General features: G+C 43.0%; 1 protein-coding gene across 13 annotated transcripts; it reads left to right on the plus strand.

The window, feature by feature from the left end:
* The first annotated feature begins 1036 nt into the window (after positions 1–1036).
* LOC109869495 (calcium-responsive transactivator-like) lies at positions 1037–27896 on the plus strand. 13 transcript variants are annotated; one of them, XM_031804242.1, is made up of 11 exons: positions 1037–1463; positions 6798–6874; positions 18961–19057; positions 19196–19343; positions 19989–20228; positions 21262–21423; positions 23907–24008; positions 24602–24694; positions 24929–25048; positions 25226–25418; positions 25578–27896. In XM_031804242.1, exons 1-11 carry the CDS (start codon positions 1395–1397, stop codon positions 25669–25671), a joined length of 1395 nt encoding a protein of 464 aa, XP_031660102.1. In that variant the 5' UTR covers positions 1037–1394; the 3' UTR covers positions 25672–27896. The 13 variants fall into 13 exon arrangements, with proteins under 13 accessions (XP_031660102.1, XP_031660106.1, XP_031660105.1 ...); XM_031804246.1 differs by having other exon boundaries at positions 1038–1463; positions 25226–25353; XM_031804243.1 differs by having other exon boundaries at positions 1040–1463; positions 18961–19045.
* Positions 27897–27916: the final 20 nt, after the last annotated feature.

The following is a 27916-nucleotide window of genomic DNA, read 5'->3' on the forward strand; positions in this document are numbered from 1 at the left end:
CCTTTTGGAGGAATTGCACATTTGCTTAACTTTCTTCTTAAGTATATAGTTAAGAAAAAAATGGCAGTTAACAAGAAATTGCTTCTTAAGGTTTTATGAATTTGGGCCCAGCACCTGCGAAATTCGGCGCGAAAGGACCCGATTTCGTGTTTTTACGAATTAGTTTAGCTATCCAACGTTGCCATGACATCGACTACAAGTGTGATGGGAGAAGGAGAAGCAGTTATTGGAGAAGCAGTTTTAGCAAAGATATAACTAAGCCAAGATAGTTAATCTGTGTCGTTCACAGTGGGCGCAAATGAAGCATTTTGAGCGGAACACGCAAGGAGGTCGGAAAAGCTAAGTACTAGCTGGTGAAATCCTATTGGCGCGTTGTAGCATGTATTTGCATATTACCGTTAGGGCTCGACACGTCTGTGAAGTGCGCGTGTGTACAAACTAAATTCATTCCTTCTTAATTAACAACGCGATATTTTACAACTTAGTGCACTGTGTTCGTAACAGATTCTAGTTTTGGGAACAGAAAAAGGTATTGAGGTCAGATGTCTCATGGATGAGAAAATTAGCGTAATGTCGGCTCAGTTTCATCTAGTTCCACTCTCTCTCACTACCCGCGACTGGACTTCCATTCAATTCAATTCAAGGGGCTTTATTGGCATGGGGAACATGTGTTAACATTGCCAAAGCAAGTGAGGTAGATAATATACACAAGTGAAATAAACAATAAAAATTAACAGTAAACTCACTACCATATTTGGTGGTGAGAACGTTCTAAACGGATGCTTCATTCAGCTTTATAGCCATGTGACGTGTCTGGGTTACCTCTTCTCTCTGTGGTCTTCTTACTGTACTGTCTTTGCCTCTACTACTGGGTTGTCTGGCTATATCTTAAACATGTATGAAAACAAAAATTTGCTTTATGGTCTTAATTTAAGGTTAGGGTTATGTTTAAAATCACATTTTAAGAAGACAAATTGTAGAAATGGGCGGGGTTTTAGACTTTGTGGCTGTGGTAACTAGGGACGACCCTACTACTGTGAGAAAAAATCTACTGCAGCCTGCAGCCTATGTCTGGTTTATACCAAAAAATTACTGAGTGAGCTTCTCGATCAAGGCGAATCTTTTCATAGACATTATGGGACTCTCCATTTTTGCAACATCACCAAATGTAGAGTAAACTATCAATTTGCGTCCAAGAGAATATTGTTGTTTATTCGTAATTTATTTTCATTTTGGTATAATCCAGGGGTTCACACACCCCTATGATTTTCATAAAATGGGAAACCTAACTATGTTATAGAGGGCAACTATGTTATAGAGGGCTGCGCGCTAGATATAAGCTACATATTACAATAAAAATAGGCTTTTCATTTTTTCCATTTCCTAATATCACAATGTCGGTTGCATTTTCATCGGCGCGCCCAAGGAGCAAAGGGGAGGTGACACAACAAACTATACAAAAGGTAATGCTATTTCTTTTTGCGCCATTACGTCGTCAAATATGACATATTTTGTCGACTTGAGAGCTTGCATAGTCAGTCAGTGTCAATGGTGGGAAAGTAGTGAACATCAGCACAGAGAAGGCAACTGGTACAGTAGAGCGAGGCAAACAGCGAGGGGATGATATGACACTATTAAAACAGATTGACATTACTCAAAGGCTACTTTAGTTGTTGTTTCCGTTGCCCCCTAAAACTTCAGTGTGCCTTTCTATGTAAGCTTACATAACGGCTACTATGTTATGCGTTAAAACATCAATGTTGTCTAATAACAGAGCATAAACATCCTAGAAAAATATGCAAGTTTGTTCCGAGTCTGACTGAAATATTGCTTATTCTGGTGCATGCCCTTCATATGATTTTTTTGTGAACTGTTGCGAGTGATTTTTTTCATGGATCAATATTGTTTCTTTTGAAAACCATACTCCAAATTGTTATCAAAAATAGCAAACCGTGACAGAGACGTGAGAGTAGACTAGTGATAATTCTTTGGACAGCCAATGAGTGGTAAGAGGCACGTGCACTCGATGAACGGATAGTCCGACATTGGCGACAGAGAGTGATTCATGGAAGGTGTGTGGATTACGGGACAGTTTTGAGCCTACGTGCAACATCCTTGGACCTTTGTTAAGCCTAGAGGGAATGAGGCAGGCATTGCATTAGTTTAGGGTGGCTTTCAAATGTTTTAGGGCATCTGGAAGTATTTTAATCAAACACGGTTAGAGCGCTTAATTTGGATATGCGTACCGTAGTTAATAGAGGACAGCACAGGTTCTCCTTTCTAGTTCACTCTGTTTTTTTTGTCACTGATGACGGAATGTTATGATTGGCTGAAGATAATGAAAGACTTGAGTTGCAGGGAAAAAAAGAAACAATGGCTCCGTTCCACTGAAACAGTCTGTTCTGCGACGTTAGTGATGCTCCAAGAAAAACATCCTACCCAGATAATTGTGTTGAGCAAGAAGGGGGGGGGGGGGGGTATTTAGGACAATTTATTATAGTGTAGTAACATTATAGTAAACTACTCTAACGTTTTTTTTTGGTAACACTTTACTTGACACCCAGTGTCATGACACGATCATGATATGTCATAATAGCAGACATAACTTGTCATAACCTGTCATAATATGGTCATGACCCATATATTTACACCTGTTGTGACATACACTATATATACAAAAGTATGTGGACACCCAGTGGATTCAGGTATTTCAGCCACACCTGTTGCTGACAGGTGTATAAAATCGAGCACACAGCCATGCAATCTCCATAGTAAAACAATGGCAGTAGAATGGCCTTACTGGAGAGCTCAGGGACTTTCAACCTGGCACCGTGATATGATGCCACCTTTCCAACATGTCAGTCCGCCAATTTCTGCCCTGCTAGAGCTGCTCCAGCCAACTACAGTGCAGTTATTGTGAAGTGGAAACATCTAGGAGCATCAACGGCTCAGCCGCGAAGTGGTAGGCCACACAAGCTCACAGAATGGGTCTGGCGAGTGAATGTAGAAATTGTCTGTCCTCGGTTGCAACACTCAATACTGAGTTCCAAACTGCCTCTGGAAGCAATATCAGCAAAATAACTGTTAGTCGGGAGCTTCATGAAATGGGTTTCCATGGCCGAGCAGCTGCACACAAGCCTAAGATCACCATGCGCAATGCAAAACGTCACCATTGGACTCTGGAGCATCTGGAGTGATTAATCACTCTTCACCATCTGGCAGTCCGGCGAACAAATCTGGGTTTGGTGGACGCCAGGAGAACACTACCTCCCCCAATGCAACTGTAAAGTTTGGTGCATGAGGGATAATGGTCTGGGGCTGTTTTTCATGGTTCGTGCTAGGCCCCTTGGTTCCAGTGAAGGGAAATCTTAATTCTACAGCATACAATGACATTCTAGCCGATTCTGTGCTTCCAACTTTGTGGCAACAGTTTGGGGAAGGACCTTTCCTGTTTCAGCATGACAATGCCCCCATGCCCAAAGCGAGGTCCATACATAAATGGTTTGCCGAAATCAATGTGGAAGAACTTGACTGGCCTGCACAGAGCCCTGACCTCAACCCCATCAAACACCTTTGGGATGAATTGGAACGCAGACTGCGAGCCGGGCCTAATTGCCCAACATCGGTGTCCGACCTCACTAATGCTCTTGTGGCTGAATGGAAACAAGTCCCCACAGTAATGTTCCAGCATCTAGTAGAAAGCCTTCCCAGAAGAGTGGAGGCTGTTATAGCTGAAAGGGCGGGCCAACTCCATATTAATCCCCATGATTTTGGAATGAAATGTTCGACAAGTAGGTGTCCACATACCTTTGGTCATGTAATGTATATTGCGTTATCTTATGGCTGGTTCTGACACTGACATAAGAGTGTAGGTGTTATTTATTCAAATAATTGTATTCCCTGCCAATAAGTTTTCTTTAGTTTGAAAGTTTGTTTCTCAAGTCCTTTGATGTTGTAATGAATTCTTTACAGTCATGTTTTTTTTTCATCATATTTTAATTAACTTGTAGAAAATACACTTTATGACACTGTCAAGAAGAATTATAACCATCCTGTGTCACTTTACTTGGACTAATAATATACTCTTTTTGACCATAATCATATAAGCCAGATAGGCCTATCACGTACAAGCCCTTATATCAGTCATCAGTCAAGAAGAGCGTGCCTTGTCCTTCTCCTGACATCTGCTGTCACGACTTCCGCCGAAGTCGGTTCCTCTCCTTGTTCTGGCGGCGTTTGGCTTTCTAGCCATCGCCGCTCCATTTTTCACGTATCCATTTGTTTTGTCTTGTTCCCTGCACACCTGGTTTTCATTCCCCAATCCATTCATATGTATTTATTCCTCTGTTCCCCATCATGTCTTTGTGTAGGTATGTTTGTGTTACGTGTATTTTGTTATTGTGGATATTGTTACGCGCATTACTTTTTGTTCTATGCTCTTTGTTTTCGGCATATTATATGTTACTTTGTGCTGTTGTAACGGATGTGAAACGGCTAGCTTAGTTTGCAGTGTGCGCTAAATAGCGTTTCAATCGGTGACGTCACTTGCTCTGAGACCTTGAAGTAGTAGTTCCCCTTGCCGCGGCTTTTGTGGAGCGATGGGTGACTATTGTTGATGTGTGCAGAGGGTCCCTGGTTCGCGCCCGGGTATGGGCGAGGGGACGGTTTAAAATTATACTGTTACACTGTAATTTTGCCCGGAATAAAAAGTGCGCCTGTTCGCTACACTCTGCTCTCCTGCACCTGACTTCACCTCCAATACACACTCCTAACATCTGCTCCTGCATTCATTCCAGTCATCAGCAACAGAGCATTGGGGTAGGTGCATGTCTGAACAATGTGTGAGCAATAACAATGATAATTAACAAAATGTTAAACAGCATAAACAGACTGTTGAAAAGTAGGCTATGGTGTAATGGAATGTTTTGCCTTGTGTGATAGGTTTTGTGGGTTTTTACACTATTAGGTTTTGTGGGTTTTTACACTATTATGTAGGTGTCATAACCAGCCATAAAATATATGTCTAAATATATATATATATATATATATATATATATATATATATATATATATATATACAGTCGTGGCCAAAAGTTTTGAGAATGACACAAATATTAATTTCCACAAAGTTTGCTGCTTCAGTGTCTTTAGATATTTTTGTCAGATGTTACTATGGAATACTAAACTATTATTACAAGCATTTCGTAAGTGTCAAAGGCTTTTATTGACAATTACATGAAGTTGATGCGAAGCGTCAATATTTGCAGTGTTGACCCTTCTTTTTCAAGACCTCTGCAATCCGCCCTGGCATGCTGTCAATTAACTTCTGGGCCATATCCTGACTGATGGCAGCCCATTCTTGCATAATCAATGCTTGGAGTTTGTCCAAATTTGTGGGTTTCTGTTTGTCCACCCGCCTCTTGAGGATTAACCACAAGGTCTCAATGGGATTAAGGTCTGGGGAGGTTCCTGGCCATGGACCCAAAATATCAATGTTTTGTTCCCTGAGCCACTTAGTTATCACTTTTGCCTTATAGCAAGGTGCTCCATCATGCTGGAAAAGGCATTGTTCATCACCAAACTGTTCCTGGATGGTTGGGAGAAGTTGCTCTCGGAGGATGTGTTGGTACCATTCTTTACTCATGGCTGTGTTCTTAGGCAAAATTGTTAGTGAGCCTACTCCCTTGGCTGAGAAGCAACCCCACACATGAATGGTCTCATGATGCTTTACTGTTGGCATGACACAGGACTGATGGTAGCGCTCACCTTGTCTTCTCCGGACAAGCTTTTTTCCGGATGCCCCAAACAATCGGTAAGGGGATTCATCAGAGAAAATGACTTTACCCCAGTCCTCAGCAGTCAAATCCCTGTTCATTTTGCAGTATATCAGTCTGTCCCTGATGTTTTTCCTGGAGAGAAGTGGCTTCTTTGCTGCCCTTCTTGACACTAGGCCATCCTACAAGTCTTTGCCTCACTGTGCGTGCAGATGCACTCACACCTGCCTGCTGCCATTCCTGAGCAAGCTCTGTACTGGTGGTGCCCCGATCCCACAGCTGAATCAACTTTAGGAGATGGTCCTGGTGCTTGCTGTACTTTCTTGGGCGCCCTGAAGCCTTCTTCACATCAATTTAACCGCTCTCCTTGAAGTTCTTTATGATCCGATAAATGGTTGATTTAGGTGCAATCTTACTGGCAGCAAGATCCTTGCATGTGAAGCCCTTTTTGTGCAAAGCAATGATGATGGCACTTGTCTCCTTGAAGGTAACCATGGTTGACAGAGGAAGAACAATGATTCCAAGCACCACCCTCCCTTAGAAGCTTCCAGTCTGTTATTCAAACTCAATCAGCATGACAGAGTGATCTCCAGCCTTGTCCTCGTCAACACTCACACCTGTGTTAACGAGAGAATCACTGACATGATGTCAGCTGGTCCTTTTGTGGCAGGGCTGAAATGCAGTGGAAATGTTTTTTGGGGATTAATTAATTAATTGCAATTCATCTGATCACTCTTCATAACATTCTGGAGTATATGCAAATTGCCATCATACAAACTGAGGCAGCATACTGCGTGAAAATTAATATTTGTGTCATTCTCAAAACTTTTGGCCACTACTGTGTGTGTATATATATATATATATATATATATATATAATGTGTGTGTCATGACAGTGTTATGACCATATTATAACAGGTTATGCCAGCTGTTATAACATATTATGGCACGTTATCACCGTGTCATAACGTGTTATGACTCTGTGTGTCAAGTGAGGTGTTACCTTTTTTTTTACCTCCCAAAGATGCTGGATGAAAATCACCATCTGATACAATGTATAATGGATTACCAGAACAAAGGAAAAACAGCAGAATGCACACAGTAGGTGTCACATCTGTCTTCATAGGCCTACTGTTGTGCACATATGCATGTTATAGGTTACTGTATAGCAGATGTTTGCCTGGAAACTTGATGTTGAATTGCATTGAATTCCACTTTGGGCAGAAATGAGTGTATAATGGATTACCAGTGCAGGAAAGTTTCCTTTCCTGATGTTGAATTAAATTATATTTTAACATACTTTACCGGTTGTCCGTGCGGTTGGTACTTTGGCGGTAGGAATGTGAGACAATATATCCACAGGAAAGTATAATTACATAAACTTTTCAAAGTTCTGAAAAGGACATCAAGGACATCAACCACCCGAGCCACTGCCTGTTCACCCCGCTGTCATCCAGAAGGCGAGGTCAGTACAGGTGCATCAAAGCTGGGACCGAGAGACTGAAAAACAGCTTCTACCTCAAGGCCATCAGACTGTTAAACAGCCACCACTAACATTGAGTGGCTACTGCCAACACACTGTCAATGACACTGACTCTACTCCAGCCACTTTAATCATGGGAATTGATGGGAAATGATGTAAATATATCACTAGCCACTTTAAACAATGCTACCTTATATAATGTTACTTACCCTACATTATTCATCTCATATGCATACGTAGATACTGTACTCTATATCATCGACTGCATCCTTATGTAATACATGTATCACTAGCCACTTTAACTACGCCACTTGGTTTACATACTCATCTCATATGTATATACTGTACTCGATATCATCTACTGTATCTTGCCTATGCTGCTCTGTACCATCACTCATTCATATATCCTTATGTACATATTCTTTATCCCCTTACACTGTGTATAAGACAGTAGTTTTTTTGGAATTGTTAGTTAGATTACTTGTTCGTTATTACTGCATTGTCGGAACTAGAAGCACAAGCATTTCGCTACACTCGCATTAACATCTGCTAACCATGTGTATGTGACAAATACAATTTGATTTGATTTTGATTTGATTTGAATTACTGTTCGCGTCAAATCGCCAGTTGGCAACCCATCCCTTATGGGATTAATTGACACATAAACAAACAATACAATAATTAACTGTGATAATTCAGTGATAATTGTTCTTCCGGGGTTTTCACATAAAAAGTGAACAAAATTAAAGATAAAAATCAATACATAATAATAAACAAGGTTATCCACACAGTAATTATATCCCTAGAGCAGTAAATAATATACATACAATTACATATATACATACACATACCTGTCACGCCTGTTCCCACTCCCCCTCCCTGGCACCTTGCGCCAGGCTCCCCACATTACACACTCCTGCCACCATCATTACGCACACCTGCCTTTCCCCCGTCACGCGCAACAGCGATTATTGGACTCACCTTGACTCAATCACCTCTGTCAATACCTCCCCTATATCTGTCTGGTTCCCTGCTTCAACATTAATTGCCGTTTGTCATTTTGTACCCGTGTGCTGACGCTGTTCTTGTCTTGGTCATTGTCTGTTTCCTGATTAAATGTTGACTCCCGGTACCTGCTTCTCATCTCTGGCGTCGGTCTTTACAGAATGCTGAAGCCCCAAAACGAAGCTTCGGGGAGTGCTGGCTTTCCGGTTGGTGGTGACGTTGGGTCCGGGGGCCGCCACCGATGGACCCGGGGGTGCCTAAGCCAGCTCGTCGGCCTGTCATGCCCTAGCTGGCTAGAGAGGTTTCTTGCCCCGGTTGGCTCGGGAGGCACCCATCCTACGTCAGGCCTCAGCCGGATCGTCAGGGATTTACGTCCAGCCGGCTCGTCAGGCTGCTATGCCTCAGACGGATCACTGGGTTCCCACGCCTCAGCGGGATCGACAGGTTTTCACGCCCCAGCCGGATCGTTGGGCTCCTATGCCTCAGCTGGCTCGCCAGGCTCCCATGCCTCTCCCGGTTCGTCTGGAGTTTACGCCCAGCCGGCTTGTCCAGCGCCCGTGCCTCGGGCAGGCCTGTCAGGCTCGCCCAGGTGGGACGCCGGGTTTTGCCCCTAGAGGGGGGGGGGGGGGGTACTGTCACGCCTAATCCAGTTCCCCCTCGCTGGTGCTCGAAGGCGCCAGGCTTCCCAGTTTTACTCACTCCTGACACCATCATTACGCACACCTGCCTTCCCCCCGTCACACGCATCAGCAATGATTGGACTCACCTGTACTCAATCACCTCTGTCATTACCTCCCCTATATCTGTCTGGTTCCCCACTCTGTTCCCTGCTTCAGCATTAATTGTCATTTGTCGTTTTTGTTCCCATGTGCTGACTGTTCTTGTCTTAGTCTTTCCTGATTAATGTTGACTCTGTCAATAATTTCCCTGTATTTAGCGCCATACACCATTCCTTCAGTTCTGACCAGTTCCTGCCGATGAAAAACATCGGTGCCCTCGGGGTGGTGCCCTCGGGGTGATGAGAGGTGTTGGGTTTGTGCCAGACAAAAAGCTCAATTTTAGTCTCATCTGACCATAGTACCTTCTTCCATATGTTTGGGGAGTCTCCCACATGCCTTTTGGTGAACACCAAACGTGTTTGCTTATTTTCTTCTTCAAGCAATGGCTTTTTTTTCTTGCCACTCTTTCGTAAAGCCCAGCTCTGTGGAGTGTACGGCTTAAAATGGTTCTGTTTGTTGCCTCTCTGATTAATGCCCTCCTTGCCTGGTCCGTGAGTTTTGGTGGGCGTCCCTCTATTGGCAGGTTTGTTGTGGTGCCATATTTTTTCAATTTTTTAAATAATGAATTTAATGCTGCTCCGTGGGATGTTCAAAGTTTCAGATATTTTTTTATAACCCAATCCCAATCTGTACTTCTCCACAACTTTGTCCCTGACCTGTTTGGAGAGCTCCATGGTCTTCATGGTGCCGCTTGCTTGGTGGTGCCCCTTGCTTAGAGTCTGGGGCCTTTGAGAACAGGTGTATATACACTCCTCAAAAAAATAAAGGGAACACTAAAATAACACATCCTAGATCTGAATGAATAAAATATTCTTATTAAATACTTTTTTCTTTACATAGTTGAATGTGCTGACAGCAAAATCACACAAAAATTATCAATGGAAATCAAATTTATCAACCCAGGGAGGTCTGCATTTGGAGTCACACTCAAAATTAAAGTGGAAAACCACACTACAGGCTGATCCAACTTTGATGTAATGTCCTTAAAACAAGTCAAAATGAGACTCAGTAGTGTGTGTGGCCTCCACCTGCCTGTATGACTTCCCTACAATGCCTGGGCATGCTCCCGATGAGGTGGCGGATGGTCTCCTGAGGGATCTCCCAGACCTGGACTAAAGCATCCGCCAACTCCTGGACAGTCTGTGGTGCAACGTGGTGTCGGTGGATGGAGCGAGACATGATGTCCCAGATGTGCTCAATTGGATTCAGGTCTGGGGAACGTGCGGGCCAGTCCATAGCCTCAATGCCTTCCTCTTGCAGGAACTGCTGACACACTCCAGCCACATAAGGTCTAGCATTGTCTTGCTTTAGGAGGAACCCAGGGCCAACCACACCAGCATATGGTCTCACAAGGGGTCTGAGGATCTCATCTTGGTAACTAATGGCAGTCAGGCTACCTCTGGCAAGCACATGGAGGGCTGTGCGGCCCCCCAAAGAAATGCCACCCCACACCATGACTGACCCACCGCCAAACCGGTCATGCTGGAGGATGTTGCAGGCAGCAGAATGTTCTCCACGGCGTTTCCAGACTGTCACGTCTGTCACATGTGCTCAGTGTGAACCTGCTTTCATCTGTGAAGAGCACAGGACGCCAGTGGTGAATTTGCCAATCTTGGTGTTCTCTGGCAAATGCCAAATGTCCTGCACGGTGTTGGGCTGTAAGCACAACCCCCACCTGTGGACGTCAGGCCCTCATACCACCCTCATGGAGTCTGTTTCTGACCGTTTGAGCAGACACATGCACATTTGTGGCCTGCTGGAGGTCATTTTGCAGGGCTCTGGTAGTGCTCCTCCTGCTCCTCCTTGCACAAAGGCGGAGGTAGCGGTCCTGCTGCTGGGTTGTTGCCCTCCTACGGCCTCCTCCACGTCTCCTGATGTACTGGCCTGCGTCCTGGTAGCGCCTCCATGCTCTGAACACTACGCTGACAGACACAGCAAACCTTCTTGCCACATCTCGCATTGATGTGCCATCCTGGATGAGCTGCACTACCTGAGCCACTTGTGTGGGTTGTGGACTCCATCTCATGCTACCACTAGAGTGAAAGCACCGCCAGCATTCAAAAGTGACCAAAACATCAGCCAGGAATCATAGGAACTGAGAAGTGGTCTGTGGTCCCCACCTGCAGAACCACTCCCTTATTGGGGGTGTCTTGCTAAATGCCTATAATTTCCACCTGTTGTCTATTCCATTTGCACAACAGCATGTGAAATGTATTGTCAATCAGTGTTGCTTCCTAAGTGGACAGTTTGATTTCACAGAAGTGTGATTGACTTGGAGTTACATTGTGTTGTTTAAGTGTTCCCTTTATTCTTTTGAGCAGTGTATATTGAGATGATGTGACAGATCATGTGACACTTAGTTTGCACACAGGTGGACATTATTTAACTAATTAAATGACTTCTGAAGGTAATTGGTTGCACCAGATCTTATTTAGGGGCTTCATAGCAAAGAGGTGAATACATATGCACTCACCCCTTTTCCATTAGTTATTTTTCATTTCACTTCACCAGTTTGGACTATTTTGTGTATGTCCATCACATGAAATCCAAGTAAAAATGCATTTAAATTACAGGTTATAAAAATAAGAAAAACACGAAAGAGGATGAATACTTTTGCAAGGCACTACACATATATATATATATATATACATGCATTTGGAAAAGTATTCAAACCCCTTGACTTTTTTCACATGTTGTTACGTTAGTCTTATTGTAAAATTGATCAATTTTCCCCTTCATAAATCTACACACAATACCCTGTGATGACAATGCAAAAACAGCTTTTTAGAATTTTTTGCACATTTTTTAACAATACAAAACTTATATCACATTTACATAAGTATTCAGACCCTTTTCTCATTACTTTGTTGAAGCACCTATGGAAGAGATTACAGCCTCGAGTCTTCTTGGGTATGACTCGACAAGCTTGGAACACCAGTATTTGGGGGGTTTCTCCCATTCTTCTCTGCAGATCCTCAAGCTCTGTCAGGTTGGATGGGGAGCTTTGCTGCACAGCTATTTTCAGGTCGCTCTCTCTCGAGATGTTCGATCGGGTTCAAGTCCGGGCTGTGGCTAGGCCACTCAAGGACATTCAGCGACTTGTCCCAAAGCCACTCTTGCATTTTCTTGGTGCTTAGGGTTGTTGTGAACCTTCAACCCAGTCTGATGTCCTGAGTGCTCTGGAGCAGGTTTTCATCAAGGATTTCTCTGTACTTTGCTCCGTTCATCTTTTGCTCGATCTTGACTGGTCTCCCAGTCCCTGCCGCTGAAAATCTTGGTTTCATCAGACCAGAGAATCTTGTTTCTCATGATCTGAGGGTCCTTACGGTGCTTTTGGTAAACTCCAAGTGGTCTGTCGTGTGTCTTTTACTGAGGAGTGGCTTCCGTCTGGCCACTCTACCATAAAGGCCTGATTGGTGGACTGCTGCAGAGATGGTTGTCCTTCTGGTTCTTGGTCACCTCCCTGACCAAGGCCCTTCTCCCCCTATTACTCAGTTTTCAGGTGGCCAGCTCCAAGAACAGTCTTGATGGTTCCAAACTTCTTCCATTTAAGAATGATGGAGGTAACTGTGTTCTTGGGGACCTTCAATGCTGCAGAATTATTTTGGTACCCTTCCCCAGATCTATGCCTCAACACAATCCTGTCTCGGAGCTCTATGGACAATTGCTCTGACATGCACTGTAAACTGTGGGACCTTATATAGACAGGTGTGTGCCTTTCCAAATCATGTCCAATCAATTGAATTTACCACAGGTGGTACCACAGTCTTAACGTCAACAGTGAAGAGGCGACTCCGGGATGCTGGCCTTCTAGCCAGAGTTCCTTTGTCCAGTGTCTGTGTTCTTTCACCTCTTATATTTTTATTGGCCAGTCTGAGATATGGCTTTTTCTTTGCAACTCTGCCTAGAAGGCCAGCATCCCGGAGTCGCCTCTTCACTGTTAAAGTTGAGACTGGTGTTTTGCGGGTACTATTTAATGAAGCTGCCAGTTGAGAACTTGTGAGGTGTCTGTTTCTCAAACTAGACACTCTAATGTACTTGTCCTCTTGCTCAGTTGTGCACCAGGGATTCCCACTCCTCTTTCTATTCTGGTTAGAGCCAGTTTGTGCTGTTCTGTGAAGGGATTAGTACACAGTGTTGTACAAGATCTTCAGTTTCTTGGCAATTTCTCGCATGGAATAGCCTTCCTTTCTCAGAACAAGAATAGACCGATGAGTTTCAGAAGAAAGTTATTTGTTTCTGGCCATTTTGAGTCTGTAATCGAACCCACAAATGCTGATGCTCCAGACATTCAACTAGTCTAAAGAAGGCCAGTTGTATTGCTTCTTTAATCAGAACAACAGATTTCAGCTGTGCTAACATAATTTCAAAAGTGTTTTCTAATGATCAATTAGCTTTTTAAAATGATAAACTTGGATAAGCTAACACAACGTGCCATTGGAACACAGGAGTGATGGTTGCTGATAATGGGCCTCTGTACGCCTATGTAGATATTCCATTAAAAATCTGCCGTTTCCAGCTACAATAGTCATTTACAACATTACCAATGTCTACACTGATTCATTTGATGCTATTTTAATGGACAAAAAATGAGCTTTTCTTTCAAAAAGAAGGACATTTCTAAGTGACCCCAATCTTTTGAACGGTACAGTATGTAAATAAGGTATTTCTATTTTCTATTTTTAATACATTTTCAAACATTCTGAAAACCTGTTTTCATTTAGTCATTATGGGGTATTGTGTGTAGTTTGAAGATTATATATTTTTTGTGAATTAACTTAAGAATAAGGCTGTAATGTAACAAAATGTGGAAAAAGTCAAGGGGTTTGAATACACGAATGCACTGTACATATACAGTTGAAGTTGGAAGTTTACATACACCTTAGCCAAATACATTTAATCTCAGTTTTTCACAATTCCTGACATTTAATCCTAGTAAAAAATCCCTGTTTTAGGTCAGTTAGGATCACCACTTTATTTATGAATGTGAAATGTCAGAATAATAGTAGAGAGAATTATTTATTTCAGGGTTTTTTTCATCACATTCCTAGTGGGTCAGAAGTTTAGATACATTCAATTAATATTTGGTAGCATTGCCTTTAAATTGTTTAACTTAGGTCAAATGTTTAGGGTAGACTTCCACAAGCTTCCCACAATAAGTTGGGTGAATTTTGTCCCATTCTTCCTGACAGAGCTGGCGAAACTGAGTCAGGTTTGTAGGCCTTTTTGCTCGCACACACTCTTTCAGTTCTGCCCACAAATTTTCTACAGGATGAGGTCAGGGCTTGTGATGGCCACTCCAATACCTTGACTTTGTTGTCCTTAAGCCATTTTCCACAACTTTGGAAATATGCTTGGGGTCATTGTCCATTTGGAAGACCCATTTACGACCAAGCTTTAGCTTCCTGACTGATGTCTTGAGATGTTGCTTCAATATATCCACATAATTTTCCCTCCTCATGATGCCGTCTATTTTGTGAAGTGCACCAGTCCCTCCTGCAGCGAAGCACCCCCACAACATGATGCTGCCACCCCCGTGCTTCACGGTTGGGATGGTGTTCTTCGGCTTGCAAGCCTCCCCCTTTTTCCTCCAAACATAACGATTGTCATTATGGCCAAACAGTTCTATTTTTGTTTCATCAGACCAGAGGACATTTCTCCAAAAAGTATGATATTTGTCCCCATTTGCAGTTCTTTGTCCCCCAAACCGTAGTCTGGCTCTTTTATGGTGGTTTTGGAGCAATGGCTTCTTCCTTGCTGAGCGGCCTTTCAGGTTATGTCGATATAGGACTCGTTTTACTGTGGATATAGATACTTTTGTACCTGTTTCCTCCAGTATCTTCACGTATCTTCACAAGGTCCTTTGCTGTTGTTCTGGGATTGATTTGCACCAAAGTACGTTAATCACTAGGAGACAGAACACGTCTCCTTCCTGAGCGGTATGACTGCTACGTGGTCCTATGTTGTTTATACTTGCGTACTGTTGTTTGTACAGATGAATGTGGTACCTTCAGGCATTTGGAAATTGCTCCCAAGGATGAACCAGACTTGTGGAGGTGTACGATTTTTTTTCTGAGGTCTTGGCTGATTTCTTTTGATTTTCCCATGATGTCAAGCAAAGAGGCACTGAGTTTGAAGGTAGACCCCAAAATACATCCACGGGTACACCTCCAATTGACTCAAATGATGTCAATTAGCCTATCAGAAGCTTCTAAAGCCATGACATAATTTTCTGGAATTTTCCAAGCTGTTTACAGGTACAGTCAACTTAGTGTATGTAAACTTCTGACCCACTGGAATTGTGATACAGTGAAATAATCTGTCCGTAAACAATTGTTGGAAAAATTACTTGTGTCATGCACAAAGTAGATGTTCTACCCGACTTGCCAAAACTATAGTTTGTTGACAAGCAATTTGTGGAGTGGTTGAAAAACAAGTTTTAATGACTCCAACTTAAGTGTATGTAAACTTCTGACTTCAACTGTACATACATGCATTGGCGATTTTAGTATGTAAATCTTGGTGGGGGGAAAAAAAGAAAGTTGGATGCATGCGAGCAAAGCCACTCCACAATACAACACTGAACAATATAGGAATTGCACTCTAAATGTGACATTTTGGGCCCACAAACGGTTAGGGCCTACATAAAGCTGTCCCAAAAGCAGTCCCAAAGTCTTACCACTGCTCCACCTGGCTATCAGTGGTGCCTTGTCTGTCAGCAAAACAGTTCAGTTCATTCAGCCTCATTTACTGCCATTAACAAGGGGCATATAAGCAGACAATGAAAGCTCTTACAATATTCTATGTTTACATTTCTCTAAAACAGGTTAAAGGCTACATGTGCACCACCAAGTCAGAACAGTAGGCGTAATAAAATTATTTGGGTGAGGCACATGAGCTACTAACATCTTACTACACAACATACACTTAGTATTACATTCTTAGCTACAGTATACATATCTCCCTGGCATATTACATCATTTATGCAGTAGCGTGCTTCTACACCTGCATTGCTTGCTGTTTGGGGTTTTAGGCTGGGTTTCTGTACAGCACTTTGAGATATCAGCTGATGTACGAAGGGCTATATAAATAAATTTGATTTGATTTGATACAATACATTTTTGGACTCACCTTGTTCTGGTGTTCTCACTTGAACAGGAAGGTGGCGCGGCTGTCCTTCGTCGGCAAATTATATCATCAAAGTCTGGCATTCTCTGGATTCATGGTGCTTTCAAAACAACTGGGAACTCTGAAAAAAATATGGTCGAGTCATGACAATGTCATTGATCTTTAGGTCGCAGCTCTCAAAAGAGGCCTGATTTACAATTCCGAGTTGGATGACCGTTCAAAACGTATTTTTACAGTCGAAGCTTGTTTATTCCCGGCTTCCCAGTTGTCTTGAACTCATGGAAGTCACATTTTCGCAGTTCTGGGTTAACAGTTGTTTTGAGCACGATACAAATCATGCTTCATTGACAGAATGCCCAATGTTGAATGTTTATCATTTTGAATTCGTCATTTCCAACTTGTTCTGTAATGTTTATGTCCAATGGCCAATGACCACCGATACGTTTTATCTATGATTTCTCTTCATTTTTTCTCTTCAAGGATTAAACATTATTTGCCAGTAGATTTTCGACTTGATTCATGATGATGACTGCTAGCTAAGATTTTGAAAGTATGATGTCAAAGCTACTGTAGATATAATGTAATTTGACGTAATTTTATCTGTGGCCAATGACCTTGAGCCTTCTTGGATAGGCACATCTAATGTAACTTTATGGCAGCACCCAAGGTGCTAGAATTTTTAAAGTCTACCCTTAGACTTGGCAGTGACGTAGTGTCCCCATGAGTGACAGAACACTGAGCCAATCATGGCGTAACGCTCCGTATTTTCTGCTGGCTTGCCCCACCACAGAAAGCACTATGTGACACGTATTAATTCCAAAATAACATGCAAAACAGGCAAGCCGCCCCAAAAATAATTATGAATGAATGACGGGTCACCACATACATACATAAATATATATATATATATACAGTACCAGTTAAAGGTTTGGACACACCTACTCATTCAAGGGTTTTTCTTTATTTTTATTATTTTCTAAATTGCAGAATAATAGTGAAAACATAAAAACTATTGAATAACACATGGATTCAGGTAGTAACCAAAAGTGTTAAATATTTTGATGACAGCTTTGCCCACTTTTGACAATCTCTCAACCAGCTTCATGAGGAATGCTTTTCCAACAGTCTGGAAGGAGTTTCTACATATGCTGAGCACTTGTTGGCTGCTTTTCCTTCACTCTGTAGTCCAGCTCATCCCAAACCATGTCAATTGGATTGAGGTCGGGTGATTGTGGAGGCCAGGTTATCTGATGCAGCACCATCAATCTTCTTATTTGTCAAATAGCCCTTACACAGCCTGAAGGTGTGTTTTTGGTCACTAAGCGCAAACCAGATGGGATGGCGTATTGCTGCAGAATGCTGTGGTAGCTATACTGTTTAAGTGTGCCTTGAATTCTAAATAAATCACAGACAGTGTCACCAGCAAAGCACCCCCACAATATCACACCTCCTCCTCCATGCTTCACGGTGGGAACCACACATGCGGACATCATCCGTTCACCTACTCTGCGTCTCACAAAGACACGGCGGTTGAAACCAAAAATCTCAAATTTGGACTCATCAGACCAAAGGACCGATTTCCACCGGTCTAATGTCCATTGCTCGTGTTTCTTAGCAGGTCTCTTCTTCGACCATGAAGGTCTGATTTACGTAGTCTCCTCTGAACAGTTGATGTTGAGATGTCTCTTTTACTTTTATTCTGTGAAGTATTTATTTGGGCTGCAATCTAATGAACTTATCCTCTGCAGCAGAGGTAACTCTGGGTCTTCCTTTCCTGTGGCGGTCCTCAGTTTCATAATAGCACTTGGTTTTTGCAACTGCACTTGAAAGTTCTTGACATTTTCCGAATAGACTTACCTTCATGTCTTCAAGTAATGGACTGTCGTTTAGTCTTTGCTTATTTGAGCTGTTCTTGCCATAATATGGACTTGGTCTTTTACCAAAAAGGGCTATCTTCTGTATACCACCCCTACCTTGTCACAACACAACTGATTGTCTCAAAGGCACACCAGTTAATTGAAATGCATTACAGGTGACTACCACATAAAGCTGGTTGAGAGAATGCCAATAGTGTGCTAAGTTGTCATCAAGGTAAAGGGTGCCTACTTTAAATATATTTTGATTTATTTAAAACTTTTTGGGTTAGTACATGATTCCATATGTGTTATTTAATATTTGATGTCTTCACTATTATTCTACAATGTAGAAAATGGTAAAAATAAAGAAAAACCCTTGAATGAGTAGGTTTGTCCAAACCTTTTACTGGTACTGTACATATGTATACATATACTTACTGTACACGGTATACATACACATACATACATCTACAGAAAAATTAAACAAGGCATTTGAACTGTCTTATCATTTGAATAATGCGCAGAACCTTGTAAACACATGCAAGAGTTGAAGAAAGTATGCCTGTTTCTGTGGATGTATGTTTATCCTGTACACATGCTTCAGGTGATAGAAATCTGAACGCCTTACCAGCGCTTTGAAAGTTGATGTAGTTATACTTTCCTGTGGATATATTGTCTCACATTCCTACAACCAAAAGGACTAACCGCGTGGACAAACGGTAAAGTACTTTAAAATTGTATTTTATTCAATATTCTGGCTTGTAGAGATCGTGAGAGGAAACTTTCCTGATTGAAACGCTCATTTCTACCCGACATAGAACCTAATTCAACGTCAGGTTTCCAGTCAAAGCAGATGTATACTTGGATGAAGATGTTTTAAGCATGAAGATAGTATATCACAGGTTAATGATAGTCATTATTTCTGTGCTTTGATAGGTATCAGCAGATTCTTCACAGAAACCTGGTCTATCTGGCTACGATAGCAGATTCTAATCAGAACATGCAGTCACTGTTACCTGCGGTAAGTCTGCATGTAAGTCTCAATTCCTCTCACCACACACCTCTCTTTTAATGTCTTTCTTCCTCCCTCACCCTTAGAGCTGTTATTTTTCTGTAACACAATTCTCGAGAGATGTAAATTCACATCTCTCCTCTCTTTCTTTTTTGCCAGCCTCCTACCCCTAACATGGGGAGTATGGGTCCTGGAGGGATGGGGCAGAACGGGGGCAGTGGGCCCATACACTCCCAGAGTAACCTCAACGACGCCATGACACCTGGCCTGCCCCCCCCCTCCATGATGCAGAGTCAGATGAGCAATGGTGAGACCCCCCATCTCCACACACGAACACACACACACACCTCCATCCACACACACTCACACACCTTTATCTGTACGTGTGTACAATCTCACTGCTGGTTTCTCTGCTCAACTGACTGTCTGCTGCATGGTCTGTCTGTCTGCCCCTCCAATTCACCCCCCTATAGTTTGGCAGCATCTCGGAACTCAAGTCTTCTCATCTCTGCAGACATCATTATATGGGTGCATATTGATAGTTTAAAGTGGCTTCTTATTCTAATATCTTCATAATCTTCTTCAGCTGCACTGATCTTGGCAGATGCTAACTGTGCATTTGCTTTCACCTGGCCAGTTCTCTCATGGTATTGCACATTAAGGAATGGAAAAATGGAGAGGAAGCCACTTTAGACTATTGAGATGCACCTTTATGTATCCATACAGGTCTTTTTCCTCTTGTCAATCTGTCCCTCCTTGTTTCCACTAATTCTTCTCTCGTTAAGTGTCTCTGCATAATCTCAGCACCCCAAACCTCTTAATTTAGTCCTACACGAGCCTCCTGTGGTGTAGCGATGAACTGAATTTGTTGCGTTGCCGTGGTGCCTGTGGCCATGGTGGCATTGCGTGTGCCTGAGGGTCCGGCTGCTTTGACTGCTCAGTGTGTTGTCAGGCCCCAGCCACGCTCCCATGCAGCAGCAGCAGCAGCATGCGGGTCAGACACAGTCGGCTGGGCCCTCCTCCACGCCCCTCAGCCTGCCGGCCAGCACCCACTGCTCAGCCTTGGGCTACAGCCACCCCGTGCCCCCCTCTTCCCAGGGCAGCATGATCCAGGGGCCTGGCCCAAGCCCAGGCTACGGTTCTTCCTCTTCTTCCTCCTCCCGCAGCAACCTCAACATGCAGTCCAACCCAGGTGAGCCAGCCAGGTGCAGAGGAACCAGAGACCAAGGACCAGTGGCATAGCAATACGCCATCAAAGCCAATGATATTCAATAATTGAAAACACAATTCCTTTGGAAATACATGATTTCTAATTTGGCTGTTCTATTTTACTTGCCTCTAGTGAGTCTTGTTGCTAAGTACGTTACTAGTGAATGACGAGTCCACTCCTAGATCAGGGAGTGTGATTGGCCAGCCCCCACTACAGTAAATGTCAGAGCTCTGGAGGGGAAGGGGGGATGATCAAGGAGAAAGGGAAGCTGAGAGGATGAACATTGGAGGATGAATCTTAGAATGAAAGATGTGAATCTGAGAGTGGAGTGTATTCTGGAGTTTGCGTGAGGTTGTAGTTTTGGCCTAGCTCTCAGCAGGGCAAAGAGAGGGAGGGAGCGATAGGGAGTTGTGCTCTCTCTGAGGATTCTAGAAAATGACGATTGTAATGATTTAGACAGGACACCAGTGAATTATTGACTGATCCAGGGAACCCTGAAGGTATTCCACCTCCACAACTCTTCCACATCGTTCTCTATAACCTCCCTTCTCTTCCCTAGCTTTTAGAAAACCTTCTCTAGTCTTTATACGCTTGAACTTCACAATCCATAACCTCTGAATATCGCATTGTCCCGTATGAACGACAAGAAGATCCAAACATATTCAGTTCATCAGACTGTTAGGCATCCCCTTCCTCCCTCTGGAGTCTAGTATCGTCCCTAATCCCAGTCACCACCCTGCTTCAGGCTCTCCTCTCCTGACCTCTAACCCCTGACATGCATCCCTGCAGCCCGCCCTCGTCTCCCTGGTTGTCAATGTGTATTTATCTCTGTTTTATGCACTGACCCCTCTCTGGCTTCTTTTGCATTTACTGCAGAGATTTACTCCCCCAATTTCTGTTCTGGTTATGAATGATGACGACAATAATGAAGACGATGATGATGTTGACATTGGGTGTGTGTGTTGATGTATAAGATCTCACCCTATAATGGCCCTTCCCCCCCACCATCCTCTAGTCTCCATGATGCAGCAGCCTCATTACCCGTCGTCCCAGACTGGGGCCGGGCAGCAGCACTACCAGGGCCAACAGACTGCTATGGGCATGTTGGGGCAGAGCGGACAAGGCAACAGTATGGTGAGCCAGAGGCCCATGGGGACTTACCGACCCACACAGCAAGGTAGGTGACCATGTCTTTCTCTGTGTTCCTACAGGCTGCTGCGTTTTGGTTAAGGGCTGCAGGGGCATGCTAAGTCTGCAGGGATGCATGTGGCTCACTGTGATCTATCGGTGGAGAAGATGGCTGTATGGTTTTGGGTGTAGGTGATTACTTGTGAAAGATGTAGCCAAAGTGATTGCAAAGGACATGGATGTGGGGTGAAACTTTGAGATGTTAATAGTTAGCAGGCGTTTAGGAAGTGTGCGCCTAAAAAACAGACTATGATATGTAGGGTGGATGTAATCTGTCAATGATGCACGTACGTTACCATGGTATTGCAGGTGTGTAGCCTAGAGGATCTGACCTATGGAAATGGTCTGCCAATGACTTTAGGAAGAAGCAGACTGAAGATTTATGGCTGTTGTCACTTGGAGTCCCAGTCTCTGTAAATCACTTTACCCACGCTGTGTCAGCATGTGCCTAAAAATAGTCCCCCAACATCCCCTTGTTTGGTGTGGGATGTGGGCTAGACACGTTCCTCACAGAGACTCGTCAGTAGCTTGTCTGTACTGGATTTCTGAGACACTGTCTCCAGGGCAACAGAGGTCACTAGCCCTGGGTTGTATGTTGTGACTTACCCTGGTCTTATCCCAGCTTGTCCAGGTACAGTCACTGGGTCCTGTCTACATGGACTGTATTGTTCTGACTCCGAATTGGGTTAAGTGACCAGCTCACAAGCCATCCTCTGATTGGTCGAATGGTTGTTGCTAAGGCGCTTCTCTCGACTGTGTCTGGTGATATTGGGTATTGTATTGTCGGATATCACGCTTGGAGATTGTCTTTCTAACACTGTCAGACTTTTTTTGTGGCAAATTGTTGCCGGTGTATAGTTCATCTCTGACAATGGAGATTTATCATTGGAGATTTAAGAAGACTTTCTTTTGCCATGGAAGATGCTTTCTTCTCTAGCTGTTGACTGCTGTGATAATGGGCCTTTTGCATTACGTCATAGGATCAATATGTTGTAGAATATTTATATTTTGCGAGACTGTGAGTTTCTATCTTGCAGATATAACGATATTTCCAGGAATACATTTGGCAACAAAAATTTAAAAAAATGTTTGAGTTGGTAGTTTGTGATGTAAAAGGAAGGAATGGCATCTAGTTTTAGCAGACCACCAACAACACCACCACCAACAACACCACCAAGACCAACACCACCAAGACCACCACCAACACCACTGCTTTCTCATGTGATTGACCCGCTCAGATTTCTGAAAACTTCCATCTCTGTCATTGATCTTTTCAGAAAGTCATATTTAATTTAATTCTCATAGGAATCTATAATTTTTCAGATCATGGTTTGGATAGGGCTGAACATTCTGAAATGAGAATGATTGGACTCAAATGGCAGCCAAAATCCTTCAGTTCTTTGATGCTTTTTCTTCCCAACACAAACATTATCAATTCACATTTCAGATAGGGAATAGCCATCCTTCGGAACAAAATAAGTGAAAACCAGAATACGTGGGTTTCAACAAAGAGACTTCAGTCTACTTACCGCCTCCTACACTATCATGTATTCAGTCTAATTCTACTTGAACTTCAGTCATTCAACCACAAAAAAAGCTTCTCATGACATCATTAGCACCCATACGACGCCACTTCTCCTCTCTCTCACTCTCATATGCACAGACACACACTCATGCACATACTAATGCACGCAGGCACGCATTGTGCATCTCTCACTCTCGTGCCTCTCGTTCTCTCTCACACTCACACACATTTTGCTATTCTATCCTCATGGGGGCGGCAGGGTAGCCTAGTGGTTAGAGCGTAGGACTAGTAACCGAAAGGTTGCAAGTTCGAATCCCCGAGCTGACAAGGTACAAATCTGTCATTCTGCCCCTGAACAGGCAGTTAACCCACTGTTCCTAGGCTGTCATTGAAAATAAGAATTTGTTCTTAACTGACTTGCCTCGTAAAATAAAATATTTTCCCTAACCTTAACCCCAGCCCTAAACCTAAAATAGTCATTTTCCTTCTTGGGACTTGTGAAAGGTCCCCACATGTCTGAATTCTCCTTGTTTCATTATCCTTGTGAGGACTTCTGGTCCCCACAAAGATAGAAGAACCAACACACTTTTGTTTTACTATCCTTGTGGGGACCAAACAATTGAATAACAAATCCTATTTTACCTAACTCTTAAGCCCTAACCCTAACTCCTAAACCAAACTCCTAACCCTAATTCTGACCCCCAAGCCTAAAATAGTAATTTTCCTTCATGGAACCGGTGAAATGTCCACACTTGTCTGAATATTCCTTGTTTACTATTCTTGTGAGGACTTCTGGTCCCCAGAAGGATAGTAAAACCAAACACGCAGACACTCCCCTCCAACTCTCCAACTCCCAAAGTGTCCTGGCCCAGCCTCCTTTAGTCACCAACAGAGCCCCATTGGTCGGACCAGCTGATTAACCAATCCTGGTGTCGCCTGTCTTGCAGGATGTGCACTGCAGTACATGGGACAAGACGAGTTCTACGGAGAGCAGTATGGACACACTCAGAGCTCCAGTGAGCCCATAAACCAGCAGTATTACCCTGATGGTAATCATTCAGAGCCTTGACCCCCACACACACACACAATCCAAACACATACACACCTTTCAGACATCTCAATCACACACACACACACACACATATACATGCCTTCCCGTCTGTGTTATCCCACTGCCCTGTCTTCAGCGCTGAACTCAATAAATCAATCCTCTGGCTTCTTGTCTTTTCTTTATCTTCTTGTGGGAGTTTAATGGGAGTCTTTTGTATGGTCATAATATGGATGGATTGTGATTGTTATGGCAAAGTGCAGAGGTTGGTCCCAGAACTGTTACCTCCTGGTGTGTCTCTGTTAGTAGTGTTCCCCTTTGGTGTACCTAAACTTGCAGTTGGTCCCAGAGATTTCCCAAAGCCTCAACTGAATGTAGGGTGTTTGTGTGTGCTTTGTTTAAATGTGAGTTTGTATTTGAGTGTCAGAGGCACGGCAAATGTCTGTTTGTTCTCTTGTCATCTTATGGGTGCACACCTATGTATGTATAAGCTTTATGAACTGTGAGAGGACCAAGCTCTCTAGCATATCTGTGAGGACCCTCATTGTTTATAATAGAGTGGTTTTGGCACGTGCTCATTCCTGCCCACTTCAGGTCATGGCGAGTACTCCTACCAACAGTCGTCCTACGGCGAACAGGGCTATGAGAGGCCCTTTGACGAGTCCTCACAGCACTACTACGAAGGAGGTATGTTCCCAAACTACATCAGACTCATGCCTAATAAGCATAAAGGTTGTGATAGTATTGTAGCTGCTAGCTATCTGCCACACTAGGCCTAATCTCAGACACCCAGATGTAAAATATAGCAGATGCTTGATTACTATTTATGTTATGTGCATCTGTCCACGAGGAACTACAGTCCGCTTAATACAAGTCTGAAGTCAATCTTGAAGTAGTTTCATCCCTACTTCTGACCCCCAGGCAACTCCCAGTACAGTCAGCAGCAAGCCCAGTACCAGCATGGCTCAGGTCAGCAGCAGCCCTTCAGCCAACAACAGTACCCCTCACAGCAGGGCTACAGCACACAGCAACAGGGCTATGGTAAGGAACACACACACAGGTGCGCACTTGCCTATGTTTAGCTATGGACATGTTGATGCAGATAGTTGGGATGGTTGGGAATTGAACATTAAATCAGTAAATTGGTATTTTGAAAAGATGATTGTTTTACTGTCAGAGTGATTGAATACTTGGTTGATTGACTGATTTGGTCTCCAGGTCCAGGTCAGGGTGCGTCGTCCCAGTACTCCCAGTACCAGCAGGGTCAGGGCCAGCAGTATAGCTCCTACCGCTCCTCCCAGGCTGCCCCTGGGGCACAGACACAGAGGCCCTACGCTTACGAACAGGTACAGCTACAGCTACCCCTGACCCCACGTTTTGAGGAGGACGGTGCTGTCCAACCAAACATTGGGTAAATTGGGCAACTCACACCGCAAATTACCACAATGGCGATGCCCATGGGTTGCTTTTAATCATGAGAAAGTATTAATGATCGAAAGTATTCCCCATCTCATGCTGACCTGAAATGACTAAAGATTTGTGTTTTCTTTTCTACCTCCCACTCCCTTAGGGTCAATATGGAAACTACCAGCAATAAGGCACCACCTCCTGGGCAAACTGGTGGACAGGTTAGGCAAGGGAACACTTCTGTGAATGCCCCTTAACAGTCATGTGTAAACCAGTCTGAGTAAATTAGTTAGATTAAGCTCTGAATCCTTTTAGTTTGCTGAGAGACAGATTAGAAGGCTAGAATATCAGCTCCATTGTCCGCTTGTTCAATATTTTCTAGCAGAGTAGAGGTTAACTGGTTCAGGAGATCCTGTATGAAGCACCTCTCATCTCTGCTTTCTCTCCTCACCCTCTATAAGAGGCTTTGAATTAGGGGGGTATCTGGTAACAAATCGGGGCATCCTCAATACTATTATTATATTAACATGGGCACTATATGTGTTTTAAACTCATGTGAAATGTTAAACCTGCCTCTAAATGTCTTCCTTCCTTGGTCTATGACCTCTATCAGCCTCTACCTGGCTCCTCATATCCTCCCTTTCTGTCTTTGTCTTTCACAGGGTGCACAATACAAGTGCTTTCCTCTCTTTAAGAATGTAATTGGAAATGTGCCAATTAGGTTGTTCACATTTACATAAGATTCATCTAATATAATACATTCAGCATCTATTATTCAGTGTAGAGAATAACTTAGAGTTGACTCTTGATAAGTGTACTTTGATTAAGGTGAAAATGGGGCTTGTCGGTGGTGTTCAACCTGTTTTTTTAAATCTGTGAAGTTGTGTAGGTCAGTGTGTGGTGTGACCGACTGTTTTGTGTAAACACTCTCTTTGTGTAAGAAGAACCAATGTTTTAGTAAGGTAATAGACACAATAGCTGGTGAATTGACAAGTGTGCATCAACTATACTACATTGCCAAAAGTATGTGGACACCTGCTCATCGAACAGACTGCCAGATGGTGAAGCATGATTAATCACTCCAGAGAACGTGATTCCACTGCTCCAGAGTCCAATGGCGGTGAGCTTTATACCACTCCAGCCGACGCTTTGCATTGCACATGTTGATCTTAGGCTTGTGTGCGGCTGCTCGACCATGGAAACCAATTTCATGAAGCCCCCGACGAACAGTTATTGTGCTGACGTTGCTTCCAGAGGCAGTTTGGAACTCAGTAGTGAGTGTTGCAACTTCAGCTTCTGTCAGTCCCGTTCTGTGAGCTTGTGTGGCCTACTACTTCGCGGCTGAGCCGTTGTTACTCCTAGACGTTTCCACTTCACAATAACAGCACTTACAGTTCACCGGGGCAACTCTAGCAGGGCCGAAATTTCACAAACTGACTTGCTGGAAAGGGGGCGTCCTATGATGGTGCCATGTTGAAAGTCACTGAGCTCTTCAGTAAGGCCATTCTACTGCCAATGTTTGTGTATGTAGATTGCATGGCTGTGTGCTCGACTTTATACACCTGTCAGCAACGGGTGTGGCTAAAATAGCTGAATCCACAAATTTGATGGGGTCCACATACTTTTGTATATATAGTGTATCAACACCATCATAATCTCATCACATAATACAGTATGGAAAATCCATGTCCATGATCAACCCCTTTTGTTCATTCTTAAATTTGGTCTGATTGCCTTTCTATTTTTTAACTAAGTGTTTTTTAAATTAAGCTAAATCATTTAACTTTTATATGGTATATTGGAACTTTTTCCATCCTATATTTATTTATCAATATACAATAATTTGATTTAATTATCAGATGTTTCAGTTTATTATTCTGTTTCATTCTCTGTAATGCACTTTTATTTATCATAGTGTCATTCAAGTTGTTTCTAAGAAATTATTTCCAAACAGAAGAATGTGTTTGGCAATCGGTACAACACCTTTTCAATACGAGCAATACAGTCAGTCATTGGAGCAGAGTGATATTGTCAGTAGGCTTGTAATTAGATTTTCTGTGTGCCACCACACATTTTTGAGTCTATAGCCTATTAGAGTACAAAAATGAAAGTCTTATTAGCCTTGTGTCTTGTTGAATACATAACCCAAAGTATTATTGTTGCCAATTGGGTTTGGATTTTGCTTCAACTGTCTTAGCCCATATGAATGGATTTTTGTTTTAAAAAAATTACGTTCTTACGAAATTGATGTAGTCATAGCCTATATCTGTGAGTGCATATGACATACTGACATATTTGGTTTCCAGCAACTAAAAAGTTTGCCATTTGTCTTGCTCAATTGACTATATTTGACGTGATCATAGATCAAGTTCGGGGGTAAGGCCTTAGTGTTATAGAAGACAATTGTCAAATCAGTTTGTCACACAAACACATTGCCTTATTATTTATTGACAAAGTACAATAAAGAGATTTTGTAAAAAGATTTTGTGGTGGTTTTTATTT

The sequence above is a fragment of the Oncorhynchus kisutch genome, linkage group LG24 (assembly GCF_002021735.2).
Source record: "Oncorhynchus kisutch isolate 150728-3 linkage group LG24, Okis_V2, whole genome shotgun sequence".
NCBI classification, from domain to species: Eukaryota; Metazoa; Chordata; class Actinopteri; order Salmoniformes; family Salmonidae; genus Oncorhynchus; species Oncorhynchus kisutch.

Bases quoted from the DNA above. Each gene is read 5' to 3' on its own strand.
- LOC109869495 (XM_031804242.1), top strand. From the start codon at position 1,395: ATGTCGGTTGCATTTTCATCGGCGCGCCCAAGGAGCAAAGGGGAGGTG. The intron at 6,875-18,960 runs GTAGGTGTCACA...GTGCTTTGATAG, and splicing joins AAAACAGCAGAATGCACACA to GTATCAGCAGATTCTTCACA. The intron at 19,344-19,988 runs GTGAGACCCCCC...GTGTGTTGTCAG, and splicing joins GCAGAGTCAGATGAGCAATG to GCCCCAGCCACGCTCCCATG.